General features: G+C 39.2%; 1 protein-coding gene across 1 annotated transcript in view; it reads left to right on the forward strand.

Moving 5' to 3' along the window:
* Positions 1-14950, forward strand: part of MTDH (metadherin) — an 82493-nt gene that overhangs the window by 46410 nt on the left and 21133 nt on the right. Inside the window, exons 7-8 of the mRNA XM_011999996.1 lie at positions 4836-4934; positions 11538-11662. Of these exons, the coding sequence (XP_011855386.1) occupies positions 4836-4934; positions 11538-11662 (224 nt within the window). The remainder of the gene's footprint in view (positions 1-4835; positions 4935-11537; positions 11663-14950) is intronic.

Genomic DNA, 14950 nt, shown 5'->3' on the forward strand with positions numbered 1-14950 from the left:
CTGTAATCCCACCTACTCGGGAGGCTGAGACAGGACAATTGCTTAAACCCGGGAGGCGGAGGTTGCAGTGAGCCAGGGTTGTGCCACTGCACTCCAGCCTGGGCAACAGAGCAAGACTCCATCTCAAAAAGAAAAAAAAGAGACCTTCCCAAAATTCCCACTCTCATTTTCAGCAAAGAAGAAAGCATTAATTTCTATGCTGTGAAGCATCCTTTCATATTTGGTAAAAGAAATGGTTGAATTTTATGGAGTAATGTTAGGAACTGTGTGACCTTTTGGGATATTTACAATCTGCAATTTTTTTTTTTCTTTTAGATAGAGGCTTGCTCTGTCACCCAGTCTGGAGTGCACGATCTTGGCACGATCTTGGCTCACTGCAACCTCCGCTCAGTAACTGGGATTACAGGCACGTGCCACCATGGCCAGCTAATTTTTGTATTTTTAGTAGAGATGGGGTCTCACCATGTTGGCCAGGCTGGTCTTGAACTCCTGACCTCGTAATGGGCCCACCTCGGCGCCAGAAAATGCTGGGATTACAGGCGTGAGCCACTCCGCCCAGCCTACAATTTACTTATAAAAACTATATAGCATTTCATAATTAGGACATAAATTAGATGGTATTTGCTTAATGTTGTTACAGATAATATTAAAAAGCAAATTAAGAGTTCCTGCCTAGATAGACTAGGACCTTTATTGAAATTGAAAGGGAACTATATTCAATTAGGTTTGTAATGGGTCACTGAAAAGAGACAGATGTGACTCATCTCATGGAGGTTTACGTTCTTCAAAATAAGAAAGAAATGTCTTGAAAATATTGAGGCTAGTTATTTAACCTGTATGAACCTCATACTTATGTAATTGTGAGGATTTGTTGTATTGAAAGTCAAGTACCAAGTTCAGTGCTATCCCAAAGTAGCTGCTTAATTATGATAGATAATAATGCAGCTTGGTACAGTGGAAAAGAGCATAGGCTTTGGGAATTGACTTCAGTTGCATTCGTGGCTCCTCTGTTTTCTAGCTATCAGCAAGTCACATAATTGCTCCAAAACTGCCTAGCAAAGTTGCTGTAAGGATTAGAAGTGGTTGGTGTAAGGGGCCCAGCTACATAATAAATATTCAGTAAATAGTAGCTATTGCTATATTAAGTGATTCTCATTTCTAAGGTTATCTTTAAATATTCTCATAGTTTTAAATCTTTACATATCTTTCAAATCTGATTGCAAATTGAAGGTTCCAAGTGATGTTTTTTATTTTAACAGCTGCTTGGTCTAGTGTGGATAGGGGAATGAATACCTCTGAACAGAATTCTGCTTCTTTTGCATCTCTCACACTTAACTCTGCTGTTTCTGGTATGTGAAAACAGTCTTTTGTTCAGCTAACAAAAACATTTGTTTAATTTTAGTGCTTGTTATTTGAAGAGCTAATCAACATCAAGTACTGCTATCAATATAAACAGCAGGTATTATAAAGTGGCAGAGGCCTTTACAACAAGAAGAGAAGACATAAATTCTTATGTGCAAATGGCTTAATTCCTCTCTCTAGGGGAGTAAGGATTCTGTAGCTTGAGATCACTGACAGTGCATTGGCACACAGACAAATACACATGCAAGGCCTTCCCTTCAGGTTCATATTCTTCTCTTGCTAAGGTAGCCCTACCATACTTTTAGTTAAAATTTGACATTTTACTTCTGTTCACCGTTACTCATCATGAGTTTAAAACTAACCCTTTCAGGTTATAGATTCCCACATAATAACTCTTAAGTATCTGTTGATTTATAAAATACATGATTACTAATAAACTACTGTTAATTCTGCATTACTTAAATGGATATATGTTTTGTTAATCATATAGAAGCTATATGTATTTAACAAGTATTACATAAATATGGGAGGCCAGGTGTGGTGGCTCACATCTGTAATCCCAGCACATAGGGAGGCTGAGGTGGGAAGATAACTTGAGCCTAGGAGTTCAGAACCAGCCTGGGCAACTACATCACTACATAATTTTTTTAAAAAAATTAGCCAGGCATGGTGGTGTTTGCCTGTGGTCCCAGCTACTCAGGAGGCTGTGGTGGGAGGATCGCATTGGTCCGGGAGGTTGAAGCTACAATGAGCAATCAGTCGTGAGTGCTCCGTTGCACTTCAGACTGGGTGACAGACTCTGTCTTAAAACATATATATATATATAAAAGTTATGGGAGACATTGTTTCGTTTGGAATTCGTGGACCCAGTTTACTAATTTTGTAGTTCCACAGTGTCTGGAATCACTAACCTACAAAGGGGATCAGCAAACTTTTTGTATGAAGGGACAGATGGTAAACATTTTAGGCATTGTGGGCCATGCAGCCTCTGTTGCAGTTACTCAACCCTGCCGTTGTAACAGGAAAGCAACCTGAGACAGTAAGCAAATGACTGTCTGGTTCTAAAATATTATTCTTTTGAATTATTATTATTATTTTTTTTTCTTTTGAGACGGAGTCTCGCTCTGTCGCCAGGCTGGAGTGCAGTGGCGCAATCTCAGCTCACGGCAACCTCTGCCTCCCTGGTTCAAACGATTCTCCTGCCTCAGCCTCCCAAGTATCTGGTACTACAGGCACACACCACCATACCCGGCTAATTTTTTGTATTTTTAGTAGAGACAGGGTTTTAACGTGTTAGCCAGGATGGTCTCCATCTCTTGACCTCATGATCTGCCTACCTCAGCCTCCCAAAGTGCTGGGATTACAGACGTGAGCCACCGCGCCTGGCCTGATTTTTTTTTTAATCATTTAAAAATGTAAGAACTATTCTTGGCTCATGGGCCATATTAAAAACCTGATGGTTGGATTTGGTCTGTGGGTCATAGTTTGTTAAACTCTGATCTCATAGACCACATTTCAGTTCCAGAGGTACAAGTTTATTGCTTCCTCATTTGATGACTCTGTACAACACACATGCTATTCCCTTCATATATGCAGAGAAAGCAATGTGGGCTGCTAAAGGAATAGCACCAGTGTTACAGTACTGCTTCTAAGCAGATAATATATTTATTACATGTGAATTTTATAGGGTTACTCTGTTGGTTAAAGTTTACATTAAAATATACATGTTAAACATACATAGAGAGAGAGAGTATATATCAAGCGGATAATATATTAGTGGAATGCTGCTGGTAAGATCATCTGTAACCAAGAAGAAATTTATAAATTAGTAAGGACTGTGGTAGGAGGACGTGATTGTGTGTAACACTTTTATACTAATCAAGTATCTTTTTTTCCTAACCATTTCTTTATATAGTGGCTCTGAATCCAAAATACATATCAGAGTCATCTAAGGACTCCAGTACACAAGTAAATTCCGATTCAAAAGGGGTGTGTGTGTGTGTGTGTACGCGCGTGCATGCGCGCACCTGATGGAGAACTACTGCTTTACATTTACGTCCTAAAATGAATTTATATCTATAAAGCAAGGGATTTGACCTGGCATCAGTGGACTCATATGCCCCCAAAACTATATGCAAAATTTTGTGTTAAGCTCTGGACAGTAGACTACCACAGCTTTCATCAGGTTCCTAAAAGACTGTGTGAACCCACTCTCACCCAACCTACTCCCCTCACCTGAGAAAAAACAAAAACAGACAAAACTTATGAAATAATATTTTGTTTTCTTTAAATGCACTTGAACTTAGTCTCTAGACCTCCTGCAACTCTTCTTGTCTCTTTGGCTTCTCTCTGCCTCACCTCTCTAGATAACCACCTATTTTTTTAATGTTTCTTAGCCAAAACATTCTAGCTAACTCAGACATTTTCTAGTTCCCTCTTTCAGGGTTCTGAGGATACATAGCCCTGAAACATCCAGGACTAAAATGATCGATGGCAGAGATTTCTATTGTGTTTTATTTTCCATTAAGAAGAAGGAAAAAACAACTTTTTTTGACTTCTTGAAATTTGTAAGCAGGGCACAGTGGCTCATGCCTGTAATCCCAGCACTTTGGGAGGCCGAAGAGGATCCCTGGAGGCCAGGAGTTCAGGACCAGCCTGGGCAACACAGGGAGACCCTATCTCTACAAAAAAAAATTAAAAAATAAGCCAGGAAACCAGGCATGGTGGCTTATGCCTATAATCCCAGCACTTTGGGAGGCCAAGGCAGGAGGATCACTTAAGCCTAGGAGTTCAAGACCAGCCTAGGCAATGTGGTAAAACCCCATCTCTACAAAAAATACAAAAATTAGCTGGGTATGGTAATGTGTGCCTGTAGTCGCAGCTACTTGGGAGGCTGAGGTAGGTGGATTGCTTGAGCCGAGGAGGCAGAGATTGCAGTGAGCCAAGACTGTGCCACTACACTCCAGCCTGGGCGACAAAGCGGGACTCTGTCTCAAAAAAAGAAAAAATTTAAAAAGCCCAGCATGGTGGTACAAGCCTGTGCTAGCAGCTGCCTGGGATGCTGAAGTAGGAGGATCTCTTGAGCCTGCGAGGTTGAGGCTGCAGTGAGCCATGATCATGCCACTGCACTTCAGCCTGAGTGACAGAGTAAGATCCTGTCTTAAAAAAAAAAAAAAAGAAAATTGTAGGTAACGAGTTGATGTGTAATACAAAACACAAAATCTAATGGATTGGTGCTAGGGAAAACATAAATTTCTGATCATTGAATTTGATCAAGTGATTATCATAGTTAATCTAAAATTACCCTCAATTCTACTTTTCCTTTTAACTTAACTCTTTTTCTAATGTCTGAATTTTTCCTTTTAGGAGAAATTTTTAAAATAAAGTCTCCGTGTCAAAGTATAGAACTATTGTTATGAAACACCATTAGGAAATTCCATTTTTAATTTTATTGCATTCGTTTTTCATTTAAGGGTCTACTGCTGAGCCAGTTTCTCAGTCTACCACTTCTGATTATCAGTGGGATGTTAGCCGTAATCAACCCTATATCGATGATGAATGGTCTGGGTTAAGTATGTCCTTTTAAAAATTATCAGTTATTTTTTTCAGAATTTTCTTTCTAGCACCCTGAATTCATGCTTTATGTTTTAATTTTAATTCTAATTTCTCACCTTTAAAGGTCATAATATAATTTAATACCAAATGTACTACTTGAAACCTGATTATTGAATACCTGTAGAATTAAAACTGAATTTTCATAATTGAGGCAATATTTAAACATAAAGTTTTCTTCTGGTTGCTCTGTAATATTTCTAGTTTTTAAATTTTTTGTTTTAAATGAATGTCTGTTTCTCCTCCTAGGTAGTATAATAGACTGACTTCAATATACAGGAATGGCTTTGTATTTGTGAAGTGTACACACATTTTTGTGGTGGTGGAAAACTACTTTCCTAACCCAGTTGCCAACAGAAGTTTAGTTAAAGGAAAACTCATTTTAGAAAGGAAGAATATGGTTTGTATGTTCAGAAAGTTCATGCCGTCTTCATTTAAAAAAACCAAAAATACGAGGTTTTTCCCTCACAAACCTAAATCTCAAAATTTACTTTCTCTGAATTTTTATTTCACATCCTTTTTTACTATTTACTGTTTTCTACTGTTAGCACTTATATGTTCCCTGTGGGGTTTTCCACCATTTTTAAGCATATGTTTTGCTTCTCCAAGTAGAGTTAAGAACCCTCTGAAAATAGGGACTAGTACTGTTTTATACACTCAGGACCCAGTGAAAGCCTTTATACATAGGTGCTCGGTAGTAATAAGAATGACAATAAAAACACTGTACTGTGTGCCAGGTACTGGTTTTAGTCTTTTGGATTTTATTTCTCATTTAATGCTTAAAACATTTCTGTGTGGTAGGTTTTATTTGTTTCCACACTTTCCAGATGAAAAAACTGTGACAAGGGAAAGTTATCTAGCTTTCCCCAGGCCACACAGTTAGTTAAATGGAGGAAGGTGGTATTCATACCTTGCTAGTCTGGCTCCAGAGTTCATGCTCTTAACCACTCTCTGGTACAGGCTTGGTGATGATAGTAATCATCAAGGTAAGCTTGCGACATGTGGTTAAAGCACAGTTTTTACAGATTAAGGGAGATGAGGGGAGAAAGATCAGGGAGGACCATATTGTAAAGTGCCGTGCCTTGAATTGCTGGCTAAAGATTAGGGAGCTGGGGGTTTTCAGTACTAGCTTAGACAGTAGATATGAATTTTAGTCCTGACTCTAAAATGTAGTACCTCATATGGTTTGGGCTTTGTCACTTATCTGGGAGCTGTAAAATCGAGCAAATAACGTGTCATATCTGTTTTCATAGGTTGTTATGAGGTTTTAATGAGGTAATGGGTGAACATGAAAGCTCTGTAAATTACAGTCATCTGTCAGTATCCATGGGGGGTTGATTCCAGGACCCCCCTCAGGTTCCAAAATCCCCAGATGCTGAAGTCTCCTATGATAAAATGGCATAGTATTTGCATATAACCTACATATATCTTCCCATATATTTTAAATTATCTCTTGATTACTTGTAGTACCTAATATGGTGTAAATAGTTGTTATACTGTATTGTTTAGGGAATAATGACAAGAAAAGAAAGTCTGTACATATTCAGTACAGGCACAGTTCATTCTTTTTTTTCCTGTGGATACGCAGGGCTGACTGTGTATGAAGTATTTAAATCCAAGGTTTTACAAGGATGTGAAAGCACTATTTTTGGGAGAAAAAAAAAACATGTATTTGTGCTTTGAAAGAATTATCAGCTACATGCAGAATAGAATTGAGGAGTGATTATAACAATGATAGGAGTGACTATAGGAAAAGCAGAAAGGTATCTTGGGCTGCTGTGGATTGAGGCAGAGGAAAATTGAGTGGACAGGTCTCCAGGCTTTCCTGTCTGGACAGAATAGATCCACTTTTTATTTTATCCATATTAAGATACTTTGAATGTGAAAAACATGATTGGCTGCTAAAATAAAAGATTTTTAAAACATGTATCCACAGGATTCTGTACTTAATCAAAGTAATATGTATCAGAAACACCATCTTCCTCAAGTTTGTTATGCTGTATTGGCAGTCTTTTTAAGTCCAGAGTTTTTCTTCAACGTTTTCTCTGTAAACTTTATTTTCTGTGTCACCATCTTTAATTCTGCTCTATTATTGGTGCTCAGTGAATTTAATTATTGCTTCTGAATTTCCAAAATGAATGATTTAGTATTTGAGATTACTAATCCACAAAGTATATTATGTTAGATTTACATTTACAGTATGATACAATTAATATATTGACCCTCCAGGTTGAAGACATACATTAATCCATTACTATCTTAACCATAAAGGAACAGCATTATTGTAACCCATGTAAAAAGTCAGATGTTGAATAGAACTTTTTCTTGGCACACAGGAGTGAATGAATTCACTGCAGCATAATGGAGTGGTTGAGAGCATGAGCTTTCAGGACAGACTACCTGGGTTTCAATCTTAACTTCCTTGCCTTTGCCCTTACGCAGGTTACGTGATTATTCTATGCCTCAATTTCCTCATCTGTAAAAATAGTAATTCCTCCCCAACAGTACGGCTGAGAAGATTAAATGAGTTAATACATATAAAGCACTTAGAACACTGCCTCACATATAATAAATATAATAAATATCCAGTAAGTGCTGCTGTTTCTGCTGTTGGTGTGCTTCTGGTGGCAAAATAAGTCTACCCAATGTGGTTAACTAACCCAGTGTGGTTAACACTGGAGAATGTCTTTCTAACATGATTGTTTTCTTTTATTAAAAAGTTATTAAAGTTTACGTTGAATTAAGTTCTGACAAGAAACAGCTGACAACCAAAGACCAGCCATGAGATGCTTAAACCTAAAACATTATTCCATAAGCGAATTAAATGGAGAGACAAATTCCTTACCCTTTTGAAAAGAAAACCAGTATGGCTCTTTGAAAAGACATTGGCAGACTAATGGGAAACTTTAGAGATGAGAGATTATAATTGAAGCAAACTATACTGTGAATCATTTTTAAGGGAACTATGTCTAAGAAGTTTTTTAGTATATTAGGCCTATGAATCTTAAGAATTAGTTACTCAGGCCGGTGCCATGGCTCACACTTGTAATCCCAGCACTTTGGGAAGCCAAGGTGCAAGGATGTCTTGCGTCCATGCATTCAAGACCGGCCTAGGCAACATAGTGAGACCCCATCTCTACAAAAAAAAATTAGCTGGGCATGGTTCGCATGCCTGTAGTCCCAGCTACTCAGGAGTCTGAAGTGGGAGGATCACTTGAGCCTGAGAAGTCTAGGCTACAGTGTGCCATGATCTTGCCACTGCACTCCAGCCTGGGCAATAGAGCGAGACCCTGTCAAAAAAATACTTTTACTAAGCATTTTACTTGATTTTTATTTTTCACCTCCACCTCCCACGACATGTATTAAGAAGATGGGTGAAATGTTGGTATATTGCCCACTCAGTTGCCTAAACTTTTTTCTACTTAATAGTTTCTTTTCTGGCAAGAAGTCTTAGAGACATGGCTTATGGACAGCAGTTTTCAAAATCTGGGTTTCTTATCTGTGAGAGTTAAGCAAAACCAATGATAGCTTTGGTATGTGAACCTCCTAAATGTATTATTAATGAATGCTTAGTATAAGATGAGTAGTTGGTTCTAGACATCTACTAGATTAAATTGAAGTTTATCTTACATATGAAGTATATCTTACTGAGAGGTTCATCAGAATTGTGAGAAATAAATTTTTAGCTGTACATGCCTTATAGATTAGAAACTGGTTTTAATATCATCAGTGATAATAAAAACAATAGCTACCACTTATTGAGTGCTTACTGCATTGCCATGAATTGCTTTACATGTATCTCATATAATCCTCTCAGCGATCCTATGAAGTTGATAATAGAGCCCATTAAGAAACTTAACCAAAATCATCTTTTTATTAAGTGGTAGAACAATAGTCAAATGTACATTTGTTTGATGTGAAGGCCCATGCTCTTCGCCTCTGTGTTACTATGTAATACTCCAGATACTTGCTCATGGTGGTGAATTTAGAAATACAGGAAGGAACTTCCTTTTTTGTAACACATTTCACACTTGTAATCACCTGTTCCATGTTTTTCGTCCACTAGACTATAAATTCTTATGTTGTCTCTCCCTGTCCTCCACTAGCTTAGCTCTTCTCTGTTTCCACAGCCCTCATGGCAGAATCTATCACTCTGTATTTAATTGTTTGCTAAGCTTACCTATCTTTACCCCTGAATAGACAGACTACAAGCTGCATGTGCAGAGGGATTCTATTTTACTTATTTTTATATCTCTAGTACCTACCTAGCTCAAGTTCTAGCACATAGTAAGTGCTTAATAAGGATTGGATAGATGTAATTTCACTATTAAAATATATTTATTATTCCAACCTGGGCAATATAGTGACACCCCTTCTCTACAAAAAATTTAAAAATTAGCCAGGCATGGTGGCACACGGCTGTGGTCCCAGCTGCTCAGGAGGCTGAGGCAGGGGGATCACTTGAGCCCCAGGAGGTTAAGGCTGCAGTGAACTATGATTATACCACTCCAGTCCAGCCTGGGTGACAGAATAAGACCCTGTCTCTTAAACTAAGACAAAATATATATATTATATATATAATGTTTTATTTTCTTCTGTCTCTTCCTCATATAAATTTGAGATCATACTGTGTAGACAGTTTTGTCTATGATTTTTTTTTTCTGTGAGCATTTTCCCAGATTGTTATATATTCTTCCAAAACGTGGGTTTTAAAACCTTCATAAGAATGTATTATACCTCCCTGTTAAAAACAATAATAGAGTTCACCTGGAAAAATAAGAATAGCAAAAAGTAAATAAGAGTACTAAATAAAAGTAATGCAAACAAATTTGTCCTTCTAGATACAAAAATATATTGCAGAGTTATGTATAGCACTGTCCCAGGAATAGATCAGTGGAATAGAATAGAAATTCTAGAAACAGACTGAAATGCATATAAAAGAATTGAGTAAGGCCGGGCACGGTGGCTCATGCCTGTAATCCCCAGCAGTTTGGGAGGCCGAGGCAGGTGGATCACAAGGTCAGGAGTTCGAGACCAGCCTGACCAACATGGTGAAACCCTGTTTCTACTAAAAATACAAAAATTAGCAGGGTGTGGTGATGCACACCTGTAATCCCAGCTACTCAGGAGGCTGAGGCAGGAGAATTGCTTGAACCCGGGAGGCAGAGGTTGCAATGAGCCAAGATTGTGACACTGCACTCCAGCCTGGGTGGCAGAGTGAGACTCCATCTCAAAAAAAAAAAAAAAAGAAAAGAATTGAGCATTGCTGAGTGTGGTGGTTCACGCCCATAATCCCAGCACTTTGGGAGGCAAGTCGGGCAGATCACAAGGTCAAGAGTTCGAGAGTTCGAGACCAGCCTGGCCAACATTGTGAAACCCTGTCTCTACTAAGAATACGAAAATTAGCCCGGGTGTGGTGGCGCATGCCTGTAATCCCAGCTACTTGGGAGGCTGAGGCAGGAGAATTGCTTGAACCTGGGAGGCGGAGGTTCCAGTGAGCCGAGATCATGCCACTGCACTCCAGCCTGGGCGACAGAGCAAGACTCCGTCTCGGGGAAAAAAGAAAGAAAGAATTGAGTATTTAATAAAAGTAGCATTAGGTATTAGTGAGAAGTGACTGGATTTTTCAGTTAAGCATTGTTGGGACAACTTGTTAACCACTTAGAAATAAAGCTTAACCTTTGTCATCTTAAACCATTGTAAATGAAACCTGACTATAAGTAGATTTACAGGAACATATATAGGAGTATATAATGTGCAGAGAGAGAAGGGAAGAATTAACTTTGAAAGCTACTTGTTTAACCTGGGTAAAAGCAAAGACTGGTTTTTCCTTTTAGAATAAGTCATTGATAGCTTCCTCAAGGAGTTAAAAATTTAGTGCCTCCTATAGTGAAAGAAAGGGATCTAGAAGTCTAGAATAAAATTTATTTTTGATAACAAATGATGAGTGAAGCCCTGAAAGTTACTCAAATGCTTTTGAAATAATTGGATAAAAAAACATATTGAATGATCTGAAAAATATAAGAAAGTACAGGTTAAGTATTAAAAGAAGGAGGGAAAAATAAGAGATTGAATATTGTCATGACTTGGTGAATTTGAAGAACCTAATTTTGAAAAGCTCATAAGGATAGGAGAGGTGTAGTATAAAATGACAGGTAGGGATTATAACTTTGGTACTACTGTTAAGAATTAATTCCAAACCCTAGAAAATAAATCAATTACAAAAATTGGAGAAAACAACCAGGTCCTAGACCAAGTTAAAAATGGATAGAGAAAAGAAATTCAGGAGACTGATAACAAAGGAATCAGAGAGTGGAATCAAATGGCTAATAAATTTTCTGGAATTTCTTAGAAATTCCATTTAACCATTTGATATGCTTAGCAGAAATTGAATAAAGATTGTTACCATCATGTTACTTTTTTTTTCTGGCTCTTAAAATATGTTTGGGAGACAGAACAATAACTTAAAATTACAGCTTAGTTGAACATAAGGAATTTTTAGTTTTTGCCTTTTAACTTATGGCAAAAATGATAGACACCTAATTCACACTGTTAAATTTTAGATGGTCTGTCTTCTGCTGATCCCAACTCTGATTGGAATGCACCAGCAGAAGAGTGGGGCAATTGGGTAGACGAAGAAAGAGCTTCACTTCTAAAGTCCCAGGAACCAATTCCTGATGATCAAAAGGTGAGTATAAGAGATTCCTGGGTGTTTATTTGTTAATGGAAGAGACAGGCTGGGCATGGTGGCTCACACTTATAATCCCAGCACTTTGGGAGGTGCTGTGGGAGGATTGCTTGAGCCCGGGAGTTCAAGGCCAACCTGGGCAACATAGTGAGACCCCATCTCTATTTATAAAATAAAGCAACCGAAGGAGAATTCTGGGTCACAGAGGCTGACACAGTTGAGAGGGTCAGGGAAGCAATAATCAACAGCATCAGAAACAGCAAACCCAAGTTTGGATAGGAATGGAGGAGAGATAGTGGATAATAGCAACATGTGGTATCAGGAATGGTTTTGCTGGGATTGGGGGGGTTGTATTTTAATGATAGGGGAGATTTTGGTATAGGATCAGCAGGGTTTTTTTTGTTTTTTGTTTTTTGTTTTTTTTGAGACAGAGTTTCGCTCTTGTTACCCAGGCTGGGGTGCAATGGCATGATCTAGACTCACTGCAACCTCCGCCTCCTGGGTTCAAGCAATTCTCCTGCCTCAGCCTCCCAAGCAGCTGGGATTACAGGCGCCTGCCACCACGCCCAGCTAATTTTTGTATTTTTAGCAGAGATGGGTTTTCTACATGTATATCAGGCTGGTCTCGAACTCCTGACCTCAGGTGATCCACCCACCTCGGCCTCCCAAAGTGCTGGGATTACAGGTGTGAGCCACCGCGCCCAGCCAGCAGTCTTTTTTCTTTCTTTTTTTCTTTCTTTTTTTTTTTTTGAGACATTCTCATTCTGCCGCCCAGGCTGGAGTGCAGTGGCATGATCTCGGCTCACTGCAACCTCTGCATCCTGTATTCAAACAGTTTTCCTACCTCAGCCTTCTGAGTAGTTGGGATTACAAATTAGCCTGCCACTATGCCTGGCTAATTTTTGTATATATAGTAGAACCACCATGCCAGGCCTTTTTTTTTTTTTTCTTTTTTTTTTTGAGATGGAGTTTCGCCCTGTCTCCCGGGCTAGAGTGCAGTGGCACGATCTCGGCTCACTGCAGCCTCCACCTCCCAGGTTCAAGTGATTCTCCCTCCTCAGCCTCCTGAGTAGCCAGGATTGCAGGCATGCATCACTACGCCCAGCTAATTTTTGTATTTTTAGTAGAGACAGGTTTTTGCCATGTTAGCCAGGCTGGTCTCAAACTCCTGACCTCAAGTGATCTGCCACCTCGGCCTCCCAAAGTGCTGGGATTTACAGGCATGAGCCACTGCACCCAGCCAGGATTGGTCTTTAAAACAGGATATAGGCCGGGCATGGTGGCTCCCACTTTGGGAGGCCAAGGTGGGTGGATCACAAGGTCAGGAGTACAAGACCAGCCTGGCCAAGATGGTGAAACCCCGTCTCTACTAAAAATACAAAAATTAGCTGGGCATGGTGGCGGGCACCTCTAATCCCATCTATTCATGAGGCTGAGGCAAAGAATTGCTTAAACCCGGGAGGCAGAGGTTGCATTGAGCCAAGGTTGCGCCACTGCACTCCAGCCTGGACGACGGAGCGAGACTCCATTTCAAAAAAAACAGATATAATACTAATGGTAGAAGGAGGGGTAAATAAATGTAGAGGGGGACAGGTAACAGGCAATATGAAAGTCAACAGCGGAGAAAGGGGTTTTAGATTGGACCTACAAAATGACTTCTTAGTACAATATCTTAATGTATAGTACCTTAATACATAGTAATCATTCAGATGTTTGTTGGACATTTAACACAATAGAACCCATGAGTGGAGTAAAGACTTTATCATACATCATAGGAATTCTTTTTCTGAATATATTCAGAAATTACCTTTTACATTTCTAAGCAAAAGTGAGCTGTCATCAAAATGTTCATCAGTTGGGGAATGGAAAGATGTGATATGTTTATACAATGGCATATTAGAAGTTAAAAATGAGGCCAGGCACAGTGGCTAATGCCTATAATCCCTGCACTTTGGGAGGCCAAGGCGGGCGGATCACGAGGTCAGGAGATCGAGACCATCCTGGCTAACAGTGAAACCCCGTCTCTACTAAAAACACAAAAAATTAGCCAGTTGTGGTGGCAGGCGCCTGTAGTCCCAGCTACTCTGGAGGCTGAGGCCAGAGAATGGTGTGAACCCGGGAGGCAGAGCTTGCAGTGAACCGAGATTGCGCCACTGTACTCCAGCCTGGGCGACAGAGACAGACTCCGTCTCAAAAAAAAAAAAAAAAAAGTTTAAAAATGAACTAAAGCTACATTATTAGCATTACGAATGGAATCTCAACATGCTGAATGATGAGCAAGTTATAAAAAGATAGAATATGTCATTTATAAATTTTTATATGTGGATACAAATAAATTTATAGAAAAATTGATTGGATAGACACAGAAATTGTTCACAATTTTGGTTACCACTGGGAAGGGAGTGTGAAAATGGAATTGGGAAGCGGTATAAAGGAATTTGAAATTTATCAGTAATGTCCTTTTTATTTAAAGATTTAAAATACATTTATCAAAATCTCAACTCTTTCATGGGACTTAAAAGATGTAGAGCTGATTTCAGCATCTTCCCATTAACGAAAATAGTATTTTGCCATGGGGAACTACATTTCTTTCATGGTTGGATTATAACGAAGTGGTAAGCTGACTGAAGAAAGTTCTTGTGACCTGAGTATCATTCATGGCATGGATCTGTTCATATGGCATTTTAATCATTACAAGACCTTGAAACAGCTTGTGGTGAAAACTTCTAGGGACATTTCTGCACAACTGGTAGCCAGCCAGCCTAGACTGAAAATCTCTTAGCTAAGTTTGTGCCAGATTTTGTTTTGTTTTTCCATCTGCTTGTAATTTCTGTAAGCTATTTGGTAGTTTGTGAGACCACCAGAATCATTATAGTGACTATAGTGCTGAGCAGAGAAATGGCAGCTACTTAGAATCATCTCTTCCTGTAAAGATAGTCTAGGAATCTAGGTTGTCATTTGTGAGAATAAACAAACAGCATTTTTCCATAGAAAGTTAAACTACAGTGCTTACTTCAGCAGCACATACACTAAAATTGAGGCCAGGTGCAGTGGCTAACACCTGTAATCCCAGTACTTTGGGAGGCCAAGGTGGGCAGATCACCCGAGGTCGGGAGTTTGAGACCAGCCTGGCTAACATGGTGAAACCCTGTCTCTACTAAAAATACAAAAAAAAATTAGCTGGACATGGCGGTGTGCACCTGTAATCCCAGCTACTCAGGAGGCTGAGGCACAAGACTCACTTGAACTGGGAGGCAGAGGTTGCAGTGAGCCACTTCACTCCAGCCT

Source organism: Mandrillus leucophaeus, unplaced genomic scaffold (assembly GCF_000951045.1).
Source record: "Mandrillus leucophaeus isolate KB7577 unplaced genomic scaffold, Mleu.le_1.0 Scaffold611, whole genome shotgun sequence".
Taxonomy (NCBI): Eukaryota; Metazoa; Chordata; class Mammalia; order Primates; family Cercopithecidae; genus Mandrillus; species Mandrillus leucophaeus.